A 22,382-nucleotide genomic window follows, 5' to 3' on the forward strand; every position below is an offset into this window, starting at 1 on the left:
TAAGCCCATTAGAGACTGAACTCTATTTTGAGGTTTTACAAATGCAATTCCAAGGAAATGTGTAGAAACTTATTGATAAAGCAGCTTTGCAGGTATGTGAAACTGAAAATGATACTCATACAATAACTTTTCTGCAGTCATTGGGATGGGTTTGGTGGTCCTGGAAAAACATCGGGTCGGGGCTCTTCTGGCTCGTTTATAGTATGCAATTCTATACATTCGTCTGTATCTTCGAATGGCAAAGCTACAAGTAGCTCCAAAGGCAGGCTGTTACTGGTATCAAGGTTAGTATGCAACCCAAACTGGTCACAAGCTTTCTTCAATGTTGCATAAACAGTACAGTCTCTTGAGCCTTAGGAAAAGGATACAGAAAGACTTCAAATGGAGACTTCGATATTTGTATGTTTTGGATCCCCATTCCATGGACATGCTCAGCAAATGAGAAGGAGGGATATAAACACGGGCTTTTGACCGTTCAGGTTTGCCAATCAAATCACTCTTTCAAGGAAAAGAATCTTCTAATATATAGTCCCAATTCAGCAAAACACCTAAATACATATTTTGCATTTAATATGAGAGTGATCCTACAACTACAGCAAAGAATGCACAGGAGCACCTGAAAATATGCTAATTAGTAACTTCTCCTGCTAAGGACCAACCGTTCTACAAACTTGGGATTAGACAGACCCCGAAGCAGAGAGCTTACAGTCTAAAGACCCTTTAAATTCAGAACAAGTCTTTATGTTCCTCTTGATGTCCTCTGGCTAGAAATATTAGCAGTGTTAAATAGCCAGCCTCCGCTTTTGAAGCTAATTTGCCTTAGGCACCTTTACAAAATGTAGGGAAAATTTTGGTTGTTGACTTGTATTATTTTTATTGATGTGGAAAATGTAAATGTGATTCCTTATTAAGAAATACACTCAAGGATTTATTGTGACAGAATGTTTTTTCATGTTCTAAATGTATTTGCTGTTGTGGCTTAAAACAAAGGACAACCTTTCTAAGAGCTTTGGGGAAATCACATGCTTTAATAGTAACTCCAAAAGGCTAAACTTGCTTTTGATAAGGGATAAGGAAATGATAAGGGGATAAGGAAATGTCCCCTTTATTACTGAAAGACTGATTTTGATATTCTTAAAGTCTACTAAAACACCACTTGGAACGGTTTACAACAAACAGTTTGATGCAGGGATGAAACTAGAGAAAGTAGGTCCCTTTTATATCATTTTCAAAAAGCAAAGGTCATTTCTTGATATAAGGTCCTATAGAACCATATACGGTTGTGAGGGCTTGAAAAACTTCATGAGGATTATTATATGCAGGTTGGGTCATTCAGACATTCAGGAGAGGATTTTGGAGCATTTTCAATTGTTCCTACTACTATAGGTTAGTTTATACTACAGAAAATGCTTCTCCATATAGTTGAGGATTGAAATGTGATTAGCATGTGTGTGCAGACATCGGTACTTAGGGTTTTGCTTGGCAAGTGATGTGGTCTTGACCGGGTTGTGAATGTTATTCAGAGATGCTACAAGTCTCTATTTTACGGATATAGGTATATTCAGCTCCTTTTGGGAGTACAGTCTGAGAGCAGCCGGTGAGGAGGAGCTGTAAGAAGAGCTGAGCAGTGGCCCTGCAATCTGCGATTGTGAAATTGGACCAAGACGAAGAGAGAGGGATCATGGAGTCACCTAAGAACAGTACAGCAAACAAGATAAACATAAGAAACTGTTTCTTTAGGCGCTCATGAATTAATTCATAATAGACTACATTTTTACTCTGTTCTTTAGCGGTTAAAAAAATAAGTCTGGTCTTAGATCCACATGGAGGATTTTGACTGCTGTACTCCATTCTCCTTGCATGAGTATAATCCTTCTGAGAAACAAACAGACACAGTCCCAGCATTATCAACTGAATTTCATGAGTCACATCAGCAGCAATACCTATTCCTCTCTAAAAACAAAGCTGTGCAGCTGAGATCAGCCATGTAAATCTTGGAAGAAAATTTGGCCTTGAACATTTCACTTATTCTACCACTACAAAAATACAGTCATGTATATGCAGCAACTGTGTAAGAAGTACACAGAAACGCTTAGAACAGAAAATACAGAACAGAAGAATGAAAAGGGCGTGAATAACAGCTAATCATGCAGGTGAATTTTCACCATCTTCCTTTAATTGACACAACAGTAATATTCAAAACTTCAGGATTTTTCATTACAGTAATTTCTCTTGTTAATTTGTGAGTGCAGTGCAGCTTACCTAGATGCTCGGGACTGTGTTATGTTGAGGGATGTGCATAGTTCCCCAGCACCTAGTTATATTTTGGGGTACTTAATCAGCAGAATCATTTGCATAAGTGTTTTGCAAAATAAGGGCTCCTCAAAATGGCCTTGAGTAAGATAGCAGTGTGTTTAATTCACTACTATTTCTTTTTTGTATTATAACAGATCATTTGGCATTGTGCAATTTCCTCTCGATTATTCTCTGTGATTCCAACAACATATTTTAGTGCATAAAGAGAATCTAAATGAAAGTGCTGAATAGAGGGGTATAAAAGAGGCTTCTGAGAGCACTGATGCTACAAGAAAACAGGTTAAAGTCCTATTAGCTTTCAATGTACGGTCTAGTAGATGAGAAAACAAAGCAGAAATGAAAAGGAAGTCCTGCCTCTGGAAAAAAAATTCAATGCCAGTAAAAATCTCTTGCTAAATATTTATATCCAGTCATGGCCAGGTTTGATGCAAATAGTTTTCATGGACCTTCACATTTTAGAATTTTAGAATTGATATATTTTAAATAAGTGCATACATAAATAAGTGCATTCTAAATATTCTCTCTATATATATTAGGAAAACTAAAAAAAAAATTGTTATTCTTATCTTACAACAGATCAATTTAAAGGTGTTTTTTCTTCCAAATATCTTTGATTCTGATTCCTAGCTGGTGTAAATTAGCATTTCTCCATAAAGCTCAAAGCTATTCCTACTTACACCACTGGACTATCCAACCCTGTTTACCTGTCAAAACCCAAGAACACCTCCAGAATAGTAATTCAAGCTCAAATCTCTTTAGTGTATCCAGGAAGAGAAAACATTCATAAATACTGATTACTATTCAAGCTAACATTTTGCTTTTCTAACATATTCTGAATCTATATAAATTGTCTGCTGCATATCCAGCAGATGCAAATGTATTGATACTTGCACGCGTGACTTGTTTGGAGTGCAGTATAATTGTCAAGAAATAGAATCAATTTCTAACAAATCATCTGCCATGTGCAAAGCAGGAGTCCAGTAGTAATTAATGTAATAAAATGTATTAATGTTTCTCTCTACCTCTTTATTTTACCCGCTTGGTGACACTTGATAAGGTCTGCCTTCTGAATGAGTAAACAGCTCATACATGAGTCCTAGGAAACAGGATGGACTGCAGAAGAAATTCATTAATAAACAAACAAAAATCAATTAATCTTAGGCCTAGAATTACATCATATTTTTCAAGCAACATGATATATGTTCTGTGAACTGACTTTGAAATGACTTTGAAGGAATTTAGGTGTCTCTATGGAATTCTTAGCAAAAAGAAAGACACATTTAATTGTACGAAAAAGGACAATAGATTAGTCTTGTTTTAAATGTACCAAATGGTTCTCTGAAATAAAAGGAACCTCTAACCTTGTGCTTATATTTAGATCACATTAACATGTGTTTCTCCGTATATATTCAAATACACGGCTCATAATCAAGTTTTCTTTTCAAATTACCAATTTAAATAGAAAAAAGAAGTCTATAAGTTGTACCATGCTTTGAAACGTGATCATTTTCTAAAAATCAAAACAGTGCTTAATGACTGTTTTGTGGCAAGCTGTTAAAGAAAGACATGGCTATTTACATTTATTAAACACTAATAAATCATTTATCTTCACAGCCTTAATTGAGAATAGCGGACCTTCTCTTTACCCAGATCAGACTCTCTTGGGCAGGGAAGCATCACCCAATTTCCAGCCCCTTGCCCTTCCTCCTCTCTGCCTTAGCTGGTAGACTACAAACCTCAGGCAGGCATCACTCTTGACGTGCTCATCTTTGTCTCACAGGCGTGAAGACAAAGTAGCTCTCTCTGGCCCTGCTGCTCGGGCCGGGCCACGTGTGGCTGCTGCAGGCGAGGACAGGGCTGTGGGCTCCTTTCTTCTCTGCCTTGCCCTGGAAGGACAAAATACTCAGTGGTTGTTTCCCTACAGCTTTCCTGATCAGCCTTTGCAAAGACTGTGTACGGTTTGCATGTGAAGAGCTGACATACATAATTTTTTCAGGACTGAATGTACAGCCAAGGACAAATCAGTCTGATTTTTGATATTCAAACCACGAGCATAGCTGAAACACAAGACCTGTGCCATCATTTCACTGGGCAAAGGTTTAGGACTCTAAACTCTTCTTGCCACTGTGCTGTTTGCAGTTTCCTCAGGGTTTAAGTCTTCTGGAACGCGGTGAGGCAGTTTGTGTGACACTCTGGCCATGCCACTGGACATCCAATGTCACTCCTGTTGACACTGGAGTCTGCAGCCATCTCTTTAGCTTTTCCATTCATAGCAGCAATGCCAAAGTGTCAAAGCCCAGAAGCTGCCAAGAAATGTATTTGCTATGCTACTGAATGTGTAAAGAGAGACCGAAATATAAGGGATATATAAATACAAAGGAATAGCACAGGGAGATGGCCAATGTCAGTGGACTGGTACGGGACAAAATGGTGCGTTAATGACAGACCTTCATATGACCTGGCTTTGCCTTGGTTATTAATTTCATTATTGTTGAGTCAGCCCAAGAGCCCTCTGCTCCTCTCTCTTCTTGTAGCACCCAGAAACCTTCTGTAGAAAAGGGACTCGATATGGTGAAACCATTAGAAACTCCAGCACTTTTCTCATTGGCTTTTGTTTAAAGACTTTCTCCTTTTTTCTTCTGATTCCACCAGTATCCAAATCTATTGTTCAAGTAGAAGAGAGAAATAATTTGTATGCTTGTTCCCATCTCCAGATCATCTTGAACCCTGTCTAGACATTAATACAGTCTGTTTGCTGCACTGATTATTCTACTTGGTTATATCCCCTATCTTAAAATACATAGATTATGCTGAATTAAGTCCAATTTCATCTAGAAACCAACTGATTATTTTCTTCTTTTCCTCATTATCAAAGAGATTCTAAATGATAGTATAAACAGAAATATCATCACCAAGGAGAAAGGGAATGGTAAGGATCATCATTTCACGCTGAATCATTTACTTGTTAAACAATAAGCCCTGAAATTAACTTTCCCTCCTGACACACATGCGTGCACATATGCATGCAAATAAAATGATTAGAGACTTCATCTTAGGCAAAAATAATGGCCATGTATGGTTCAGCTAATCTTAAAGTCACCCTGGCATTACAGTCCTGCCTTGTTCCTGTTTATATTATTTAGTATTCAACTTAGTCTCATTGCCAGCTGGTTTAAATTCATCTAACCTATAAGCACTTGTGTCCGCCTAGGTCAGCACAGAACTAGTCCTAGCCGCCTTATTTATTGCTGCACAGCAATGTATGGCTATTCCAAAATCTAAATGTTTCCTGACAGCTCTCTGGGGAAATCTAAAGTTAATAATTTACATTCATGGTACTGTTAATACTTTCTGCCAGGCTGAAGACCAGTTGTTAATAACTTGGCGGATTTCCAGGTTCTTGTCTAAAATTAGCTTTGGTTTCACTTTTTGTTTTATTTTCAAATATTAACTCCGACCTATGAATTCCCGAAGTAGGAGCGGCAGGCAGACTCCCCGGTCCCCTTCCAAAGGCATTTCTCCAAGCCCCTGGTTCAAAAGAGCATTTCTCCAACTCTTCAAAACTGAACTCCACTGACGTTTTGCTCAGCTGCACATTCACTTTGGGAAGAAAGTTTGCTGGATTGGTGGGTGTCTCTGTGGCCGATGTGCAACCACATTGCGTTGGCCGCTGGTATCCACAAAACCCAGTCTGCATGAGGTCTTTGGTTCACACCTGCTTTTCTCATGCCACACAGCTGCCGTTGCTCCGGGGTGGGTTATATGCTGCCAAGGTAATGTTGCAGTCTGATGGGAGGAGGGAGGTCGTCTTTGGTTTGAGCTTGCTTTTTACAGGATAGCCACCATGTTATATCTTGCTGTAAGATCCTAGTGGACACAAGATGCCCATCGTTCTTAACAGCAACTAGGGAGTGCAATGTCAGTAAATCAAACATTTCTTTTTCCAGGGTAGGCTTTTTCAGGCATAGGAAAAAAAAAGAGGTAATTCAAGGGACAAAAACTGGTGCTAGTGAGTGTCTTGCTGCCTCTGCTACTGGCTGAAACTATTTCAGGTGAATTTAGATGACCCAAAAGGAATCAGCGTGGACATCTTGTCCTATTGCAGTTCTTCAGGAAAGCCTGTTGAAAGCTCCTGTAAACTCCCTGCCCTCATACTGCTGGAGTATCTTTAAGCTTATCCTTCCTGGGAGAAGGAGAGTACCCCTCGCCCAAGTCATGAGAAGATTAGAAGCAATTCATTAGCACCTTTTCAACAAAAGAGAAAAAAGGACTTGAGCACATTTCCCCAAAGTCTAGGAAGTCTTTCCTTTCCCTACAGCTTCACTGCAGTACCTTGTTGTTCAGCTGGGAATACCTCCTGGTTTTCTTTCCTGAAAGCGAGTCCCAAGATGACTTGTTGCCCTGTAAGGGAGTCTGAGAAGCAGACAGGGGACTTCTGATGCACCACGTAATTCAAATGTCATGTTTACTACCCACTCAATACCACTCACAGCACAGGTAATGTCCTGCTTTCTTTCATACCTCATGCCTGACACGCTTTGAGTGCAAAGCACATAATTCCTCCCCTTTTTCCTCCGGAACAGAGAATATGAAAATGAATAGTTTCTTAATAAACTGGCCATAACTGTTTTTCTTAAGTAGGAGAAGCTGCTAGCCGGGTGTTGTGATGACGAGCGACTGGCGCCTGTGCTGGGCTTGGGTGCCCAGCATTTGAAGCTGGCTGGCTGTAATTGGGAGGAATAACAAACAATGAGCGACAGTGAAATGAGAAAGAGAGAGATCATTTCAGATGTTAGAGCAATAAACCGCAAATGAGCTACTATGCCGGTAAATATATAATACATCAACGAGCCAAGAACAATAAAAAGAGGGTCTCTGTCAGTAAATGGTAAATTCCTGCTGCATACTGATCAAATGAGATTTGTGAGCCATTGCAGGGAAATCCCCTCGGCCATTAGCTCCATGAATGGGTGCCAGGTAAAGGCATCAGTTGGGTGTCTCTTGCTGGGAAGGACAGAGGCTTGTAATTAATGCTTCTGAGAAACACAGCAGTTCGACCCTGGCTGGAGTGGAAGGTACCGAGTGAGGTGACCTGAGACTGCACCGGTCCCTCCGTGCACCGTGATTCCCTCCATGGCCACCAGCTGGAGGCATAGATGTATAAGAAATGCAGGAGTAAAAGCTTTGTTACTAAGGATATTATTTTGTTTGAAAGGAGAGCACCATAAAGATATCACAATACCTTTAATATGGATTTTAATAAAATGATCTGGGATATTAAATATGAAGCAAGCAAAAGATTAAAATGAAAACACTGAATAGCGGACTTTACGGTGGCACAAATTAAAGCGTTCCTGTTATATAAGGCTCATATTGAAACAACCGCTGCATGAGATCTTGAAAGAGGTGAAGTCTTCAAGATACCATTGTAAAGGTTTATCAGCAGTTCCTTTATTAACATCCCTATCCTTGAAGAAACCTGCACAGTATCTTTTGATGACATTCTAATTTTGATCTTATTTTACTGAAGAAATATGAATTTTGCTACTAACTTCAGTTGGAATAGAATCAACTTTTTTATCATTATTACACTGATAATATTTGGAAGGCTGTTTTCTAGAGTTCTTAAGCTTTTACTCATAGATATGAAGTAGATATTAAACTTTTCATCTGTGAAGAATAATGTATGCTCTTCAGTCTCAGTATTTGCGTACCATCTAGACATTTAGCTTTAGTGTTTGTGAAGATGTTAAAAGAAATGTGATAATTAGTTTACAGGTTGTATTGTCAGGTTTGGTAAATTTAACACTTTCAGATCTCTTCAGAAAATGTATTTCATAATGTATTGAATTGAAAATTGATCCACACTTAGACTTCAGCCAAACCTTTCAAGCCTTTTTATCAGACTTTTCTATCTCAATGTTTGCTCACTAAATACTGTAGACTGTATTGAGTGATTAGTAGAGAATCTTCTAGTTGTTGGAAATTATCTGTATGATGAAAACTTCTAAACTCTAATTCACATGGAAAATGTTCTCCTCTGCAGTTCACAGAAATCTCTGAAGACTAGGCTGAAGTTTTCATCTCATCAAAACTTACAGGACAGATGTCATCCAGATGTTTGAATGTCCATTTCCACATATGTAGAGATTAAATGAGAGCTGCACTATTTTAGCTGAAGAATGTGTAGAGCTCTTGCATTTGGCCCTGGCAGTCCTGTCAGTTACTTGACAAAGAGCTGGAAAGTCCTACACCAGGATGACTAACCGGAATGACTCAGGAGTATTGAAGTCATAACCCAAGCCCATATGTGAATCTAGTGTATGGGTGAAGTTGCTGTCATGTTGTAGCAGATGTTAACATCGTTCTGCCATGCCTTTAAATAAGTATTCTGATTAGCAGGTTCTGCACAACAATTTCTACTTTAGACAGTTCTGATAAAGAATACTGCTTTGACATATACAACATGATTTAAATGTTTAATAACTATGATTGTTTCTAGTTTTCCTCTATGAACATTTTGATGGCAAGTAATACTCCTAGCGCTGGTACAAAGGCAAGGAAAGGGATGAAACTAAGAGCGAGAGGTCTGTCACCTCAGTCCTGATAAGAGAGAAAAAGGCTTAGATGACCTAAGCATTGTGTTGGAACTAGAGGTAGCATTAGATCTTGTTCCTGCCATCATGAGGAAGGTCATGTCCAGAAGGGACAATGGCTGGAGCGTGCGTATGTCAGTCCAAGCTCCCAGTTCTCCTTTCAGTGAAAACCTTCTGTGAAAGGTTGGGGAATCCCTGGATCTTGACTCCAAATGGAGTCAGGCTGTGACTGGGTTACACAGCTGGGCCAAGGACTCAACATGTTCTCAAGTCTAGTAACATACATAGTAAATTTTGCTTTTTCTGTCTTCATACATACCGCATATTATACAATGGAAGACTTAAACTGCAAACAAAAAGGGAAGTGAAATGGAAAATTGTATGAGGTTAATTCTTCCAGCATGCCTCCAGGATCGGCGTGTCTGCAAATGCAAAGAGATGGCAGGTCAATAGCACATAATCTTTTGGCAAACCGCTCTACATATTGCCTACGGAAACTTCTAAGCTTGAGTTAGTTTTGCCTTCCCTCAGTTGCTGGAAACATGGCAGTCATTGCTAAATGCTACTATCACTGCTGCAAATCTTTCTTTAAGGTTATCCGTTTTGCCCCAGGAAGCTTTTGTGGCTGACATTTTTCTTTCTATCGAACAACATAAGATAAATAATTACTCTACTTTGCCTCACTCTACTTCTGCCTCACTTCTGTTTAGTTTATGAAAAGACTTGCAGGCTAGAAATCCACTGTCAAAGGCACCTATGCTTATCCCAGCTACAAATTTAATGTAGAAAACACATTTTCCTGAAATCAGAAGCAATAATTTCTGCTAGGAACAGAGAACACAGCACTGAGGCACATATAGCTGGAACTGAAACACAGTTGTATTAGGGTATGAGACCTTGTGTTTCTTGATATCACATTTCAGGATCTTAAAGATGAGGAACTTACTCACTGTAAATGGATGCTGATCCTCACTGCTGCCTCCAGGAATATCAGTAATGAATACTAATGTTCATGACATGTTTCTAAACTACTTAAACTGATACAATTCCTTTTTACATTACATCATAGGGAAAATGGGGTGAATAACTAACAAAAACAATAATTCACTGAATATTTTAAGACACATGCAATGATGTGCCTCATTTAATTAAGTGTCAAAAATTTTATACTAGCCTGAATTTGGACAGTCTTACATATAAATGATGTTCCAAAAGAAAACCCTCCATGTGATAGAGATTACCGAATAGAAATTACTACAAACTAGTATATTGACTTTGTAACTACATGTTGCCTTCAATTGACTTGAGTCACAACATGTTTATATACAAAGACAGGCATGATAAGTGGACACAGAAACCATGGAAAAGGTGTTATAAAGAGGAATGTAATTATTGGGATTTTATTTATAATGAATTCAGGGCCCGTATTGGGTAATGGGATAAGCAGTTTACTGGAATGCCATTTACCATTCTGGGCAGTGTCAACCTGAATTGGTAGCATATTTTAGTTTTGTCGTTGCCCTGAAAGGGATTTGTCGGTGGGTCTGGACTGAAGCCAATCCTTGGCACAGCCCAGCGCTGTTCTTGAAACGCTGCAGGTGTGAAGACATACCCTGAAGCGTGGTACATCGCCTGAGCAAGGGCACCCTAACATTTCCCATACAGACTAATATCCTTACTCCACGTATCCCAGAGTAAGAGACCAATAGGCCAGCCAGGGTTTATAATGAATAGAAAAGACTTCACCACTCTTCAAACTAAAACAACTTCTGTGCCAGTTTTATCCCACTACACCACAATGAGATATTTCTGTCTTTATTTATCATACATATCTCTGCAAAGAGCAGAAACAGCACCATAACTTTATACGTAAAAAAAAAAAGACAACAGTTGAGATGATTGAATCAAATTATACCTTTGTTTGTACTATGTATATATACACAGACTCACATACATATATACATATAGACACATACATATATAAAAAGCTAATATGTCTACATCTAAGTTTCAAGGAAACACTACCAGCAATGTTGGTACGTGAGCAATGTGAGTATGTGAAGCAAAATTTTATATTGCCCATGAGACAACCCTTTCAGAATGATTACTGGCATTGCATACTGTGTATAAACTGAGAAAAAGAATATCAAAGTACTAGTAAATAAGCTCCAAATGACATGGTTCGTATGAGATAACTGCACCTTTACTGTGCTTTCCTGAGGCTTGGTTAAGCACAAGGGCTGTGATTGTATTACAACAGTTATATTCATTACTACTTAAGCAGTTTGCTGTTGAAAGACATTTTTATGCTGATTTGTCAACAACGCAACACACTGGGGTTTATATCTTTCAGTCTTTATGTTTGGGTTAGATACAGCAAATTCTCTCATTGCCTCTTTCCTATTGAGACACGGTTACTTACAGTTGTGAATGTCCACTCAAATGTTTGTGCTTTTGCATTGAACCAGTGCATATATTCATCATGTTCTGGTGGAAGTGTGTCACTCACTAATACCTTCCCAGGGCGTTGCAACAGCAATGCTAGTGGGACGCTAACTGCACACAAAGCACACGGGCACATTCTGCAGTGCATTGATGGGGAAGGAGTGTTTCTGTTTCAGTTTTCTAGTTTAAGCTCTCTTGTTGCTGTCTATGAAAATAAAACGATGTGAAAAATCAAAAGTACTTTTAAGATATGGAAATCCTGTTGTGTCTTGTACTCGACTGTTAGAAGAAGGTGTGAATCCTCAGAAGGATCCTTCATCATGGGAAGATGAGTAAGTTCCTCTCATGCAGGGATGGTGGATCCCATTTGTTCGGCAGCTTGCTCAACCCAAGCCTTTTGCCTTGTCCCTAGATGTGACAGGACCACCAGAGTGCCATTATTATTTAGTAGGCCAGCTATGGCCTTTATATCTGCTTATTTCAATACTGGTGAATCCATCTGGGGAGCTGAGTGAGGCCTCATCATAGACACCAAAGTAGAGGCCAGCCCGTTACTCCTCCTATGCCAGCAAGGTGCCTCAATGTGGGGAGTTTAAGAAACAAAAGCATCTATAGTGTCACACTGTATATGAGTCCCAATGTCACCTGAAACACAATGAGCTGTTAGGATTTAGGAAAATGTTTTGAAAACACAAGATTTAAACCTTCCCCGAAGGTTTAAATTTGAATTGCAAATAAACTACAATATTTTCTGTTTCCCTAGGAAAAGTCAGGAGTGAAAAACAAATGAAAATCCAAGTCCTTTTGTGAAAAACGAAAAATAGGAATGATCAGTATCGGAAACCTTAGTTAAATAACACGGGGTACTTTCCTCTTTCAAAATATGGTTCAATAATTTTAAATAAGCAGTAAGTACTACAACAGCATAGGTAAATCTTGCTGGAGACTGTAAAACTGGTCACTTCTGCTTCTGCTCTGGTAGTTACAAGTATTTGCTGTTCAGTCTGTTATAGATATCTGGAAAATAGTTTGAGTGCAGAAAGTGCCTCAGGGATAAAAAGTTTGAAAAGAAAAATGTAGCTGTATATCATTGGCATTCATGAGAAAATTCACATTAGATGCCTTCAAATCAGGTGCTCAGGAGACAATATAGACATCAGGAGCAATAGTGTGCCAAGAATGCAAGTCTAGCTGGGACAGACTCAGCTTATTTCCTGGCAGGTGAAGAATACAAAAGTACGTAAGGCCAAATTCAAAAGATAATATAGATGTGTGGAAGCTGGTGGGAGGGAAAGCTGAGGCTGCAGAATAAGAAGGCTATGCATGCACTCCCTGGATTATAGCCTCTTATCTTCACATTTTTATTCCTTTCCTCCTATATGCATTTGACAGATCTCTTTCTATAGGTAGTTACACCAATATACCAGCCCTGGAGTGAAGCTCCTCTGCCAGTACCACTGTGGAATTTGGCCCCAAATCCCTGTTCTTAAGCACCGTTTCTTTCACCGGGTCAAAAAGTTGCTATTTCTGCAAACATAGCTACATTTTGCCATGGGTAAAAATGTCAATTTGCTTGAATTTAGCTAAAAGCAAAATCTCATCATTCCCACTGCCTGACAACTTTTACCTCAGAAACATGTCAGTTTGCTACCTGAACCGACTCTTTCTTGCTTTTACAAAACTAACAGACAGTTGTGGCAGAAATGTGAAATATTGCATATTTTCATGAAAACTCAGATGACACCAGAAGTGCATTTTCTCCTTTGTCACAGACTTGATCTTGTAAGTGTTTTGTTACTCAAAAAATAAGCAGTTGAAGAAAGTACAGGTCCTGAAACCTAAAGCCTAGGCGCCAGGCTGAGCCTCAGCTCAACCTATGAAATAATGGACAAAATATTAGCGCTTATGTTAATGCACTAAATATAGGTCAGATCATTTTAGTTACTAAATGAGTCTATAACTTATCTCCTTCTAAATTCCATTGCCAAGGGAAAACAGCAATACAACTGCAAGCTTCAGACACACGACAAAAACCCCTTTCCCTCTGTGTGCTAAGTGCAATGCCACTAAGTTAATGCATCTACTCACATCCCATGTTTAGACTGAAATTTTCAATATTCCAGATATCCAGAAAGAAATATTTGATGAAGGCAGTACTTTTGTGCACTTTCTTTCCAATAATAGTACCCAGAGCATTTGCAATGAGAAGCGGATGCTGCACAACCCATCCAGGCAGCAGCTTGGCGCTGCGCTGCGTGCAGAGCCACGGCTGACCCGTGTATTTCCCCCAGACTCATTTCAGCCACCTTTTTTCCACCACAGTATTTCTATCTATTCATCTCGTATATACCCCTGTATGTCCCACACGTCACATTTGGGTGTCTCAGGAACAGATACCTTTCCTTCCCCCACAGATAAGAAGAAAAAGTGGCAGCTAAAAAATATCTGAGGATTGAGTCCTTTCCTACGGACTTGTTTTCTCTAATGGGAAAACAACAAAAAATGATGCTGACTACTTCTGTAACAAACATATTTGTATAAATTACATACTGTTGACAAATGGACATGCAATCAGCATTTCTAGGGGAAAATGTAATGTTTCCCCCATGATCATATTTAACATACTTTGTTTTCCATCTATCTATCTAGACCGACTGTTCAAACTGTGGCATAACAATTAGAATAAGTGATAGCGTTACATCCAGAAAACAAAGAGTATGATGGCACAATTTATCTTGTTACATTTCTTGATTTAATGCCAGTCTGGGATTTCTAGTCTGAACCAGATTTTTCTTATGCTATAAATATTTCAGTTTTTTCATTTGTTCTTGATTTAGTTTGACAGTAAATAATCCCATGGAAGCTGCTGTTGGGAAGACGTTGTAAAAATTATTAAGTGCCTGCTTGCCAGTTAGGTCCTTGTGTTTGTCAGAGTGAAATAAGTAAAACAGTTGGGTTACTTAAAGTAAATGTGTGTGTGTATATATATTTACAATAATGTCCCATAATTTGCGATCTTAGAAGCAGGAGAATTACAGTTCTGAGGATTGATCAATACCTTATATGAATACAAAGAGTTTTGTGTATATATTCTGGATATTGGCAGCAGCAGGTACTTGCTTCTTGGTTTCAAAAGACTCAAGTATAACTCAATGAGAGGAGAACAGAAAGCAGGAAATTTTTTCAGAAGGATCTGTCCTTGCAAGAAAGGGCAAGTATCTTGGAAAAGGATGGATCTGGTCAGTTAATTGGCTTGCTTTGGTGATTTTTAGTTGTTCAGAATATTTCCCCTGGAAAGCACATAGTAACATTGGAGGGTTTAAGTCCTTCTTTTGAGCTATAATTGCCTTTGGTAACTCTTGCACCTTTAAAAGGGATTTCAGGTGATCTGCGCAGAATAGCTCACACACCGAATGTGCAATGACCAGACACAGGACATGTTTGAGAGATCTTGAGGAAAGGGAGTTGGGTGGGACCAGAGTAGGCAGCAGCACTGGGAAATGCTCTGTCCACGTCAAGAAAAACAACCACAGAAAAATGCCCAGCACAGGAGGTGAATGCAAATAGAAACGCCAAGGAAACATGTGGGGATGTGCAAAATGCGTTGCAATAACTTCACCAAAAGAGGATAAACCGTAGACAAATACTGGTTGTTATCTACTGATACTAAGAGAACACTGGCACCCAGCCAGGTGGGTAGTAAATGGGCAGTAAATGGGCAGTTTGAGCCTCTTCACCCAGCGGTGTTGCTGGACGCACAGGTCGTGGTTGCTTGGGGAATCTTCCTGAAGGCAACAGATCCCTCCTGCTAACCTATAGTTAGAAAAAAAGGTAAAACTGGGACACAGGGGAAGGCAGGCAGTCAAAGTCACAAAATTAATATAGGAGGAATTAACATGAAATCTTAGTAAATAATTAAAATCTAACTTACTTTTTAATCTGAAAGGATACATTCTGTTTAGGAAGGACAAGGGAAAAAAGGTAAGGGTTTGGGGTTTTTTTGTCTTAACGATCAGAGATGTGTACACCAGCTTCAGGACAAATATTGACAAATGAGAAAGGGTGTAAAATAAATATGATGCAATTCAATAAGGAAAAGTACAAGGTTTCACACTTAAGTAGAAATAATCAATGCCTACCTTCAGTATAGGCAGTCAGTTTAAAGAAGGGGTTAGAGTGGAACCTGAACTGAATATAAGTATAAAAAAGAAAATAAAAATAGCCACCCTCATTTGGGAATGTGTAAATGGCAAATGGCTGTTCATCATCGCCCTGCCTCAGCTGGAGGACTGTGCCCAGCTCTGGGCAGTGTGCTTGTAGAAAAATGCCAGCTATGCTGAAATAGTCCAGAAGAGAGAAAAAAGAAAAGAGAGGATAAAACAATGACTTAGGATAAACAAAATAGGAATCCTCTAATATAAAATATAATAATATTCTTCAAACATACAAAAGGTATAGAAAGAAACGTCCATGTCCATTGAGAGTAGACAAATAAAGGCATTTTTAGGCAATGTTAGGAATAACTTCGAATAAATCAACAACATTGTCGAGGTTTCCTGAGGAAGTTACGGCAACACTTATGTCACCGTATGTCTTTGAAGCATGATAGGCAAATATTTGTTGAGGATGTTTTAGGTGCAGTTACTGTTGCTTGGGGAGGATTGATGTATAAAGGTGCCATCCAGCTCCTTTTTCTCTGTTTCTACTTTAACAGAATTATCCAAACTTTGAGTTCCTTTTTTTAAACAGCTCAAGCCATTTATGCTTTTAAATGATGCAAAGTGCTTCAGTAGACCCCAGATGTGTGTGAAGTAGGACCTCACAAAAGATTAAAAGAAACTCTGCTTTTTCCATGCTTTTTTTCAAAAACTTAGAAGCTTGTCAAGGTTTGAACATTCCCCGCCTGAAATAGCAACTAGCAATAGTGCACCAGGTTTATATGTGTGTCCCCTGAGAGCACGTGCAATTTTTAGGTGAAGTTTATAAAAAACTATGAACAAAATTAAATCCCTTATAGAAATGGGATGACTTCCAAAAGAGTTGAATTGCTTAATTTTCTAAAAAACATCTCTCTCACTCTTATCAGTAATAAGTTTCAGGGCAACCCTGTATGATATTTTTTCACACTGGTATGAAAAATGAGACAAGTGAGAAGAGAATATGGATCCATAAATGTGGATCATAAATGTAATTTCTCAGTGGGAATTTTTCAGCGCTTTAAAGGTTTAGAATGATTTTATGATTTTGTAAACCCATTTTATTAAGTGATTTCTGGTTTCAGCTGTTTTATGAACTGATTCCCAACAGTAAATTACTAGTTTGCTCTTTGGGAGTAAAGGCCAAACAGATACTTCTTTCCTGGTTTAATTCATCATATGTTGACTGAAATGTCAAAGGAAATTAAAGCAAATTGTTATATAAATCCTTACGGGTGAATGTTTCATTTCTGAAGAATAAAGCTTAACACAAAAAAATTTTTTGTCTTTTTTTACGTAGTGCATGTGTGACGTTGCGTTGCCCTCTCCTCCCCTATGAGATCTGCCATTTTGCATCAGTAACTGCTTTCATTACCATGCATTCACCAAAGGATCCTTTCTGGGGTCAGAAGCCAGACCACTATAGGGCAAGAAACATCATAAAGTGTGACGATCATTTAGGAGTCAAGAAGAGCACATTTTTGCAAACACCTCTCCTCCTAACCCAGCAATGTTTGGCGAACGGACACAGACAGATTTTGCTTTCTCACATGGAGAAACTCACGCCCGTGCAAGTGATCTCTGTGCCACGCGGAGTGGATGGATGGGTCTTAAACATTACGTATGCTTTTCATTGATCTCATTTCCAACTCTGTGTTATTTGGGAATTATTTTTACACTGGGATGATCCTGTCTAGACTATTTATTGCATCTTCAGTGTCTGAGTCTTCAATGGTGCCGTAGAACATGATTTTACACATTAAAAATTGGGGTATTTATTTTGAATCTCTACTTTAATTACCCAATATCTCTTCCTGTTTTTACAGAATATCAAGGTAGTCACAGGAAGACACACTTTACTTTCCACTGATTGGATGGGAGGAATTTTTGACCTTGGAAAGTGGAGATGGTGTTGCTATGGAAACTAATAATTCTGCTGCCATTCATGAGCTGCAGCACAGGTAAAATGTTCCACTATTAGTGTTTGTGATTAATAAATCTATATCAGTATCATAATTCTTCTAGAAAGAGAAGCAATTACCAAAACTAACAGTACTTATTCGCATGAACAAGTGACTAAGGAGCTTTTCATTAGGACATGCTTTAATTTTAAGCAACACAAGGTGCTGCCTTTGAACCAGGAAAACATGTTTCAAGATCATAAGAAAGCTGTACGCCAGGTAATAGCTTTAAAAAATATTCTAAAGTGTAATATTGAGAAAAAAGTACAATTGTTACTTGGCTAACAACATGCACATGAAAGACATTTCTTAGCCACAGCGTAACCAACTCCTAAGCCAGCAAACGGAGCTGGACTGAAAACCAGAATAGCTTAGTAAAGTGTATGGGAGCGTTACATGGATGGTTTAGTTTCCACACTTAATATCATACCCTTTGATTGCCTCCATACTAGTAAAGTGTCTTTAAATCATATTTAACTTAAAGACAAATAAAAACATTCATTTATGAAGTCCCAAATTGGGAAGAATCATAAGGACTATCAAACATAAATACCAAAAATGAAAGAAAATCTTGCTTAATGCCCAAAGCAAATGCAAATGTTCCTTCTTTGCCTCCAGTTGGCATGGTGATAGACCCTCACGCAACCCACCCTGTCACTGAACCATGTGCTGGGCATCCTGGGCATCCTGTCAGTCCTCAGGTTGTATTCAGAGGAGAAAGTGTGGTTGGAGGAAGCAGGACTGCTTTCCCCCGTTCTCCTTCTTGAATATCCCTTGTGCGTAATTAAAATATCAACAGGTTGCTAACATATTGTAAGGTAAAATGTTCTTTTCTGTCTGTCTGGGCATTGTTCACAGTGAGGGTTTGGTATTCTGAGTTCATTTCTTTTTTGAACCTTTCTTCTAGTGCAAAGCATATAACTTGACAATCCTGCTTCATAAAACCATATAAATGGGATTAACTCATGTGACTCATTACAGACTCATCTAAAAGCAGACACAAAATGGTAACTGAACTCTTCGAGGTTATAATGAATTTGGGAATGAACTGACCCTTCACACTTGTCTGTGATAGAAACCATGACAACTGACTTTTGTCTGCAATTAATGTATTGAACTCTAAATAGCTGCTATGTTACTCATGTACTTACGAGGAAATTGTATTAAAGTAACCTCAAACGATACTTAAATTAATTATGTAGTGCGTGAGTCAGCAGCTGTCTGAAATGAAGAAACAGAAGCAAAGTGCAGACTTCAGTAGTATTTTAAAATACGATGTAAATTAAGCTAGACAATATTTTATCTAATAGGTATGAGCTAAAAATGTAAATCTCAGGATCAGACTTTCTGTTAAATCAATACTAAGTGCCTGTTTCAGTAACAAACATCCAACACGTTAAGGACTTCATATTAAAATGTTTGTAGAGATTTCAAGCAAGCAGGCACTCGTTTAGGCCCAGATATGCTGAACTAAACACAACAACAACCTGTTTAGGAACACAGTCTTCCCTTTAATTGCCCACTGCACTGCCGCAACATCTATCAGCCCTCTTGGATACTTCTCACAGATCATTTCCTCTACTAGTCTAAGTAAAGGACTTGTACCAATCTTTTAGAGTACAGGATTCCCCTACAATTTCTTGATTGCTTTTAGCAGTTGTGAAATAGATGGTGATCCTGGAATATAAATCACTTGAGGAGCAGTACAGCTTGGTGATGGACAAGATATTTTTACACCCATGTTTCGTATTTCCAAATATAAACTTTTCCTTCACTTCTTTCCATAAAGCTTTCATTTTTCCAACTTTTTGTTGTCTTCATCTTTCTTGCTAGAGGATCATCTTTTAATGAGACCAGTATGCTGGGCCAACTGAGTTAAAAGATACTAGGAACTCACTTTTACATTAACATGTTCAGTTTTTTGAAGACTTAACAATAGATAAAAATTTAAATGTTCCATATTCCCAGGCACCAAGAGTAGATCACAAAGGCACCTTTGTCCTGATCCTGCCATCAATTAAAGGAACAGCAAAAGCTCCCACTGACTTCACTGACATAAGTTAATTTATACCTGGGTATAAATTAACTCCATTGATTTCAGTGGAGCTATGCTGATTTTCACTACATGGCATTCTGAAACATGCCTGATGGTAATAGTCAAACATGCGGTTATGGGCAAAACTTCTTTGATTTATTATATGGATGGTTCGCATCAATTTAGGAGTAATAAAACTGAGTAGGAAAATGAGGAACTAGTCACGATGCTGTGCAGAGCAGTCTTGTGGGCTGGGGCTTGAAAGGTAATTCAGGTTGTTAGATGACATTGGTCAGTCATTTCTTCCTTGTTTCTACCTCAGTTTTACCAGACATGTAGAATGAAAATGGTATTGACGTATAAATGAATTTTAAATCTAAGGATTAAATGTGCTGTACAGCAGAGCTAGATATTATTACCCACCCACCCCCAAATCAAACTAACCTCTATATTCTCTCTATATGGAAAGATCGTGGAAAGAGTAATACTCCCTCCAACGCTTATTTTCCAACAGAGCTTTTTTATGAGACTCAACAAGGGTCTTTGGGGTTTTCTTGCAAGTGCCTTAGGGGATAAAATAAAATAAAGTAATGTATGCATGCACAGTGACACAGTGAGGGAACAGATTAGCCTTTTTTTCATAACCCATTGCTATTTAAATGAGATAATCTGATCTAAGCAGAGCACCAGAGGCAAGAAGGGTGATGAAGATAAACTCAGAGATCGTTACTTTAAATTCCGTGTACTTGTTATAAGGATGCATGACAACCATCTCCTTACGCTATTGTTGAAATTTAAACATTGCTTGATATTAATACGTTAAGAAAGAGCACTCACTTTCTGGATTAAAGATCTAGACAGAATTTTGAGAAGCTGATATGAATAGTGAAGTGTCCAGAGTGCTCAAGGAATAAACAAATCCTTTCTTCACATCAAAACTGTTTCAGGTTTTCCTCCTATGGCTGCCCCTAGCTCATGCTGCTTCCTCTGGAGCTATTGTGCAAGGCTGGTTGCCAGCAATATCATATTGAGAGAGGAAGCTGTCTTAAGCATTCATCAGATGCACATTCGACTGCTATTTGGCAATGGGTGCCAGGGCTGGGTCTGCAGCAGGTTGCCCATGCAACAACAGGCGCCTCATCTATCTGTCTCTCCGGTCCCTCATTCTCTCCTCTGTCAATAAGGATTTATGGATTTTGTCCAATGCTGTAACGCAAATAACGATTTGATCATAAATGCGTTGCAAAAGCCATTCTCCCACCCTTTTCTATTGCCTAGTTTAGGAATACGGGATAAATACAGGTTGCAGATTTTAAGTGAGAAGAGAAACAGGCACAGCTTGATTTTTCCAATAGCTGACCCAAGTATATGATACTGGGGGAACAAACAGGTCTGTTGGTAGCTCCCTACACAGCAGCTTACTTAGAGTCCCACTTTGTCACCAGTTTCACTGCAAATATCTGAGCTTCCCTGCTTCTTTCTTTCAATTCTCCGAGGCTCTTCACTGTTCAGGAAGAGGAGGAGAGTTACCTTCTCATTATTTCTGCAGTTTCTGTCTTCCTCCTGGACAGTTTATCCACATTTTCTGCATCCCTCCCACTGGCTTCTGCCCTTCAAATAAATACCTGCAGCCTTCTATATAGAGATTGCCTTTGCAACTGTTCTTTGCTCTGCTGATGGTCTTACCCCATCAAGGAAGCAAATGGGTTTTCCAGGGTTAAAGATGAGGAAAAAGAAATGTCAGTAAAAGCTATCAGGCACTTGAAATTAGCTATAGACAATATAAATACTAAAAGCTAAAACAGCCAGTCTGAACCTTCATTTTGGAAATGAGGCAGTAACTGTGTTTTTACACAGTCCTTTGGCTTATTGGCTTAAATTCAATTGACGATGCAACTACAACCTCCCGAGCTGTATTTTGGCCCATCATTTTGAAACTGCTAAATTAGAGAGAGAAATTTCATGATGTAAAGTGTCCTGATACTCCTTTGGGTCACAGCATGATGAATATTGAATACATCACATCCCACACTCTGCCTGCAGTCTCTTGCAGATTTATTGTTAGCATAACAGCACCTTTAGGAATGGAACAGCAGACCATATATTTTAAGACAAGTGACATCTTTGCTATTTCTAACAGCGAACTGTGGAGATGAACTAGTCCAGCCCGGAAATGTTAAGGCATCTCTGAACAACCAGAGGCATTTGGAGACCGGCTGATGAGTCAGACAATGATAATAATTAGGTCTCCCTTGGACAACATGGAAGTTTTCATGGCTTTGGGAAACAGTGACCCTGAAAGCTGTATTTCTGCAAATGACTTCCAAGCATCTGGCAGGAGACGATGACTGGTAATGCAATGACCTTCTCAGGAGAGTGAAGAGTGACATTTAAAGAAAAACCTTTGTTTCCATTTTATGGGGTGCCATGTGGTTCAGCTCATTTCCCGACATCAGTGAAGAACAAACATACTGTGGTACAACAAAGCCAGCAAAAGAGACCGCCTAAAGCCCCTTAAGATGGGGCGGGCGAAAGGGTGGTGGTGAGCCACAGAAAGGCGGGCAGCCCTTCCCCTGCCATTTCAAAGACAACAAATTTTTTGGCTATTGGCAAGATGCAGGAAGGGGGACTGTGACTGTAGCTAGGGAGGATTATTTAGTTACTTTGATTGGATATTAACAGGCTTTACGTGATTTCTGTTCTTAGAAAGACTTTGTAAAGATTTTGCTAATTGCACCACAGCTTTACTCTCCTTCATGCTCGGTTGGGATGCTCTAGGGGATACTGCTTTGGCTGCCTCCGATGCTGAAGGAAGACGCTGTCTCAGGGACGT

The 22,382-nt window shown here is 38.9% G+C and overlaps 1 protein-coding gene across 3 annotated transcripts in view; it reads left to right on the forward strand.

The window, feature by feature from the left end:
- The window catches only part of CNTN6 (contactin 6), a 158,117-nt gene that overhangs the window by 13,871 nt on the left and 121,864 nt on the right, over positions 1-22,382 (forward strand). For all 3 annotated transcript variants that reach the window (XM_076346681.1, XM_076346682.1, XM_076346683.1), the window contains exon 2: positions 17,380-17,514. In XM_076346681.1, coding sequence (XP_076202796.1) covers positions 17,460-17,514 — 55 coding nt within the window. In that variant the 5' untranslated portion in view covers positions 17,380-17,459. The remainder of the gene's footprint in view (positions 1-17,379; positions 17,515-22,382) is intronic.

This window comes from Aptenodytes patagonicus, chromosome 8, assembly GCF_965638725.1.
Source record: "Aptenodytes patagonicus chromosome 8, bAptPat1.pri.cur, whole genome shotgun sequence".
NCBI lineage: Eukaryota > Metazoa > Chordata > Aves > Sphenisciformes > Spheniscidae > Aptenodytes > Aptenodytes patagonicus.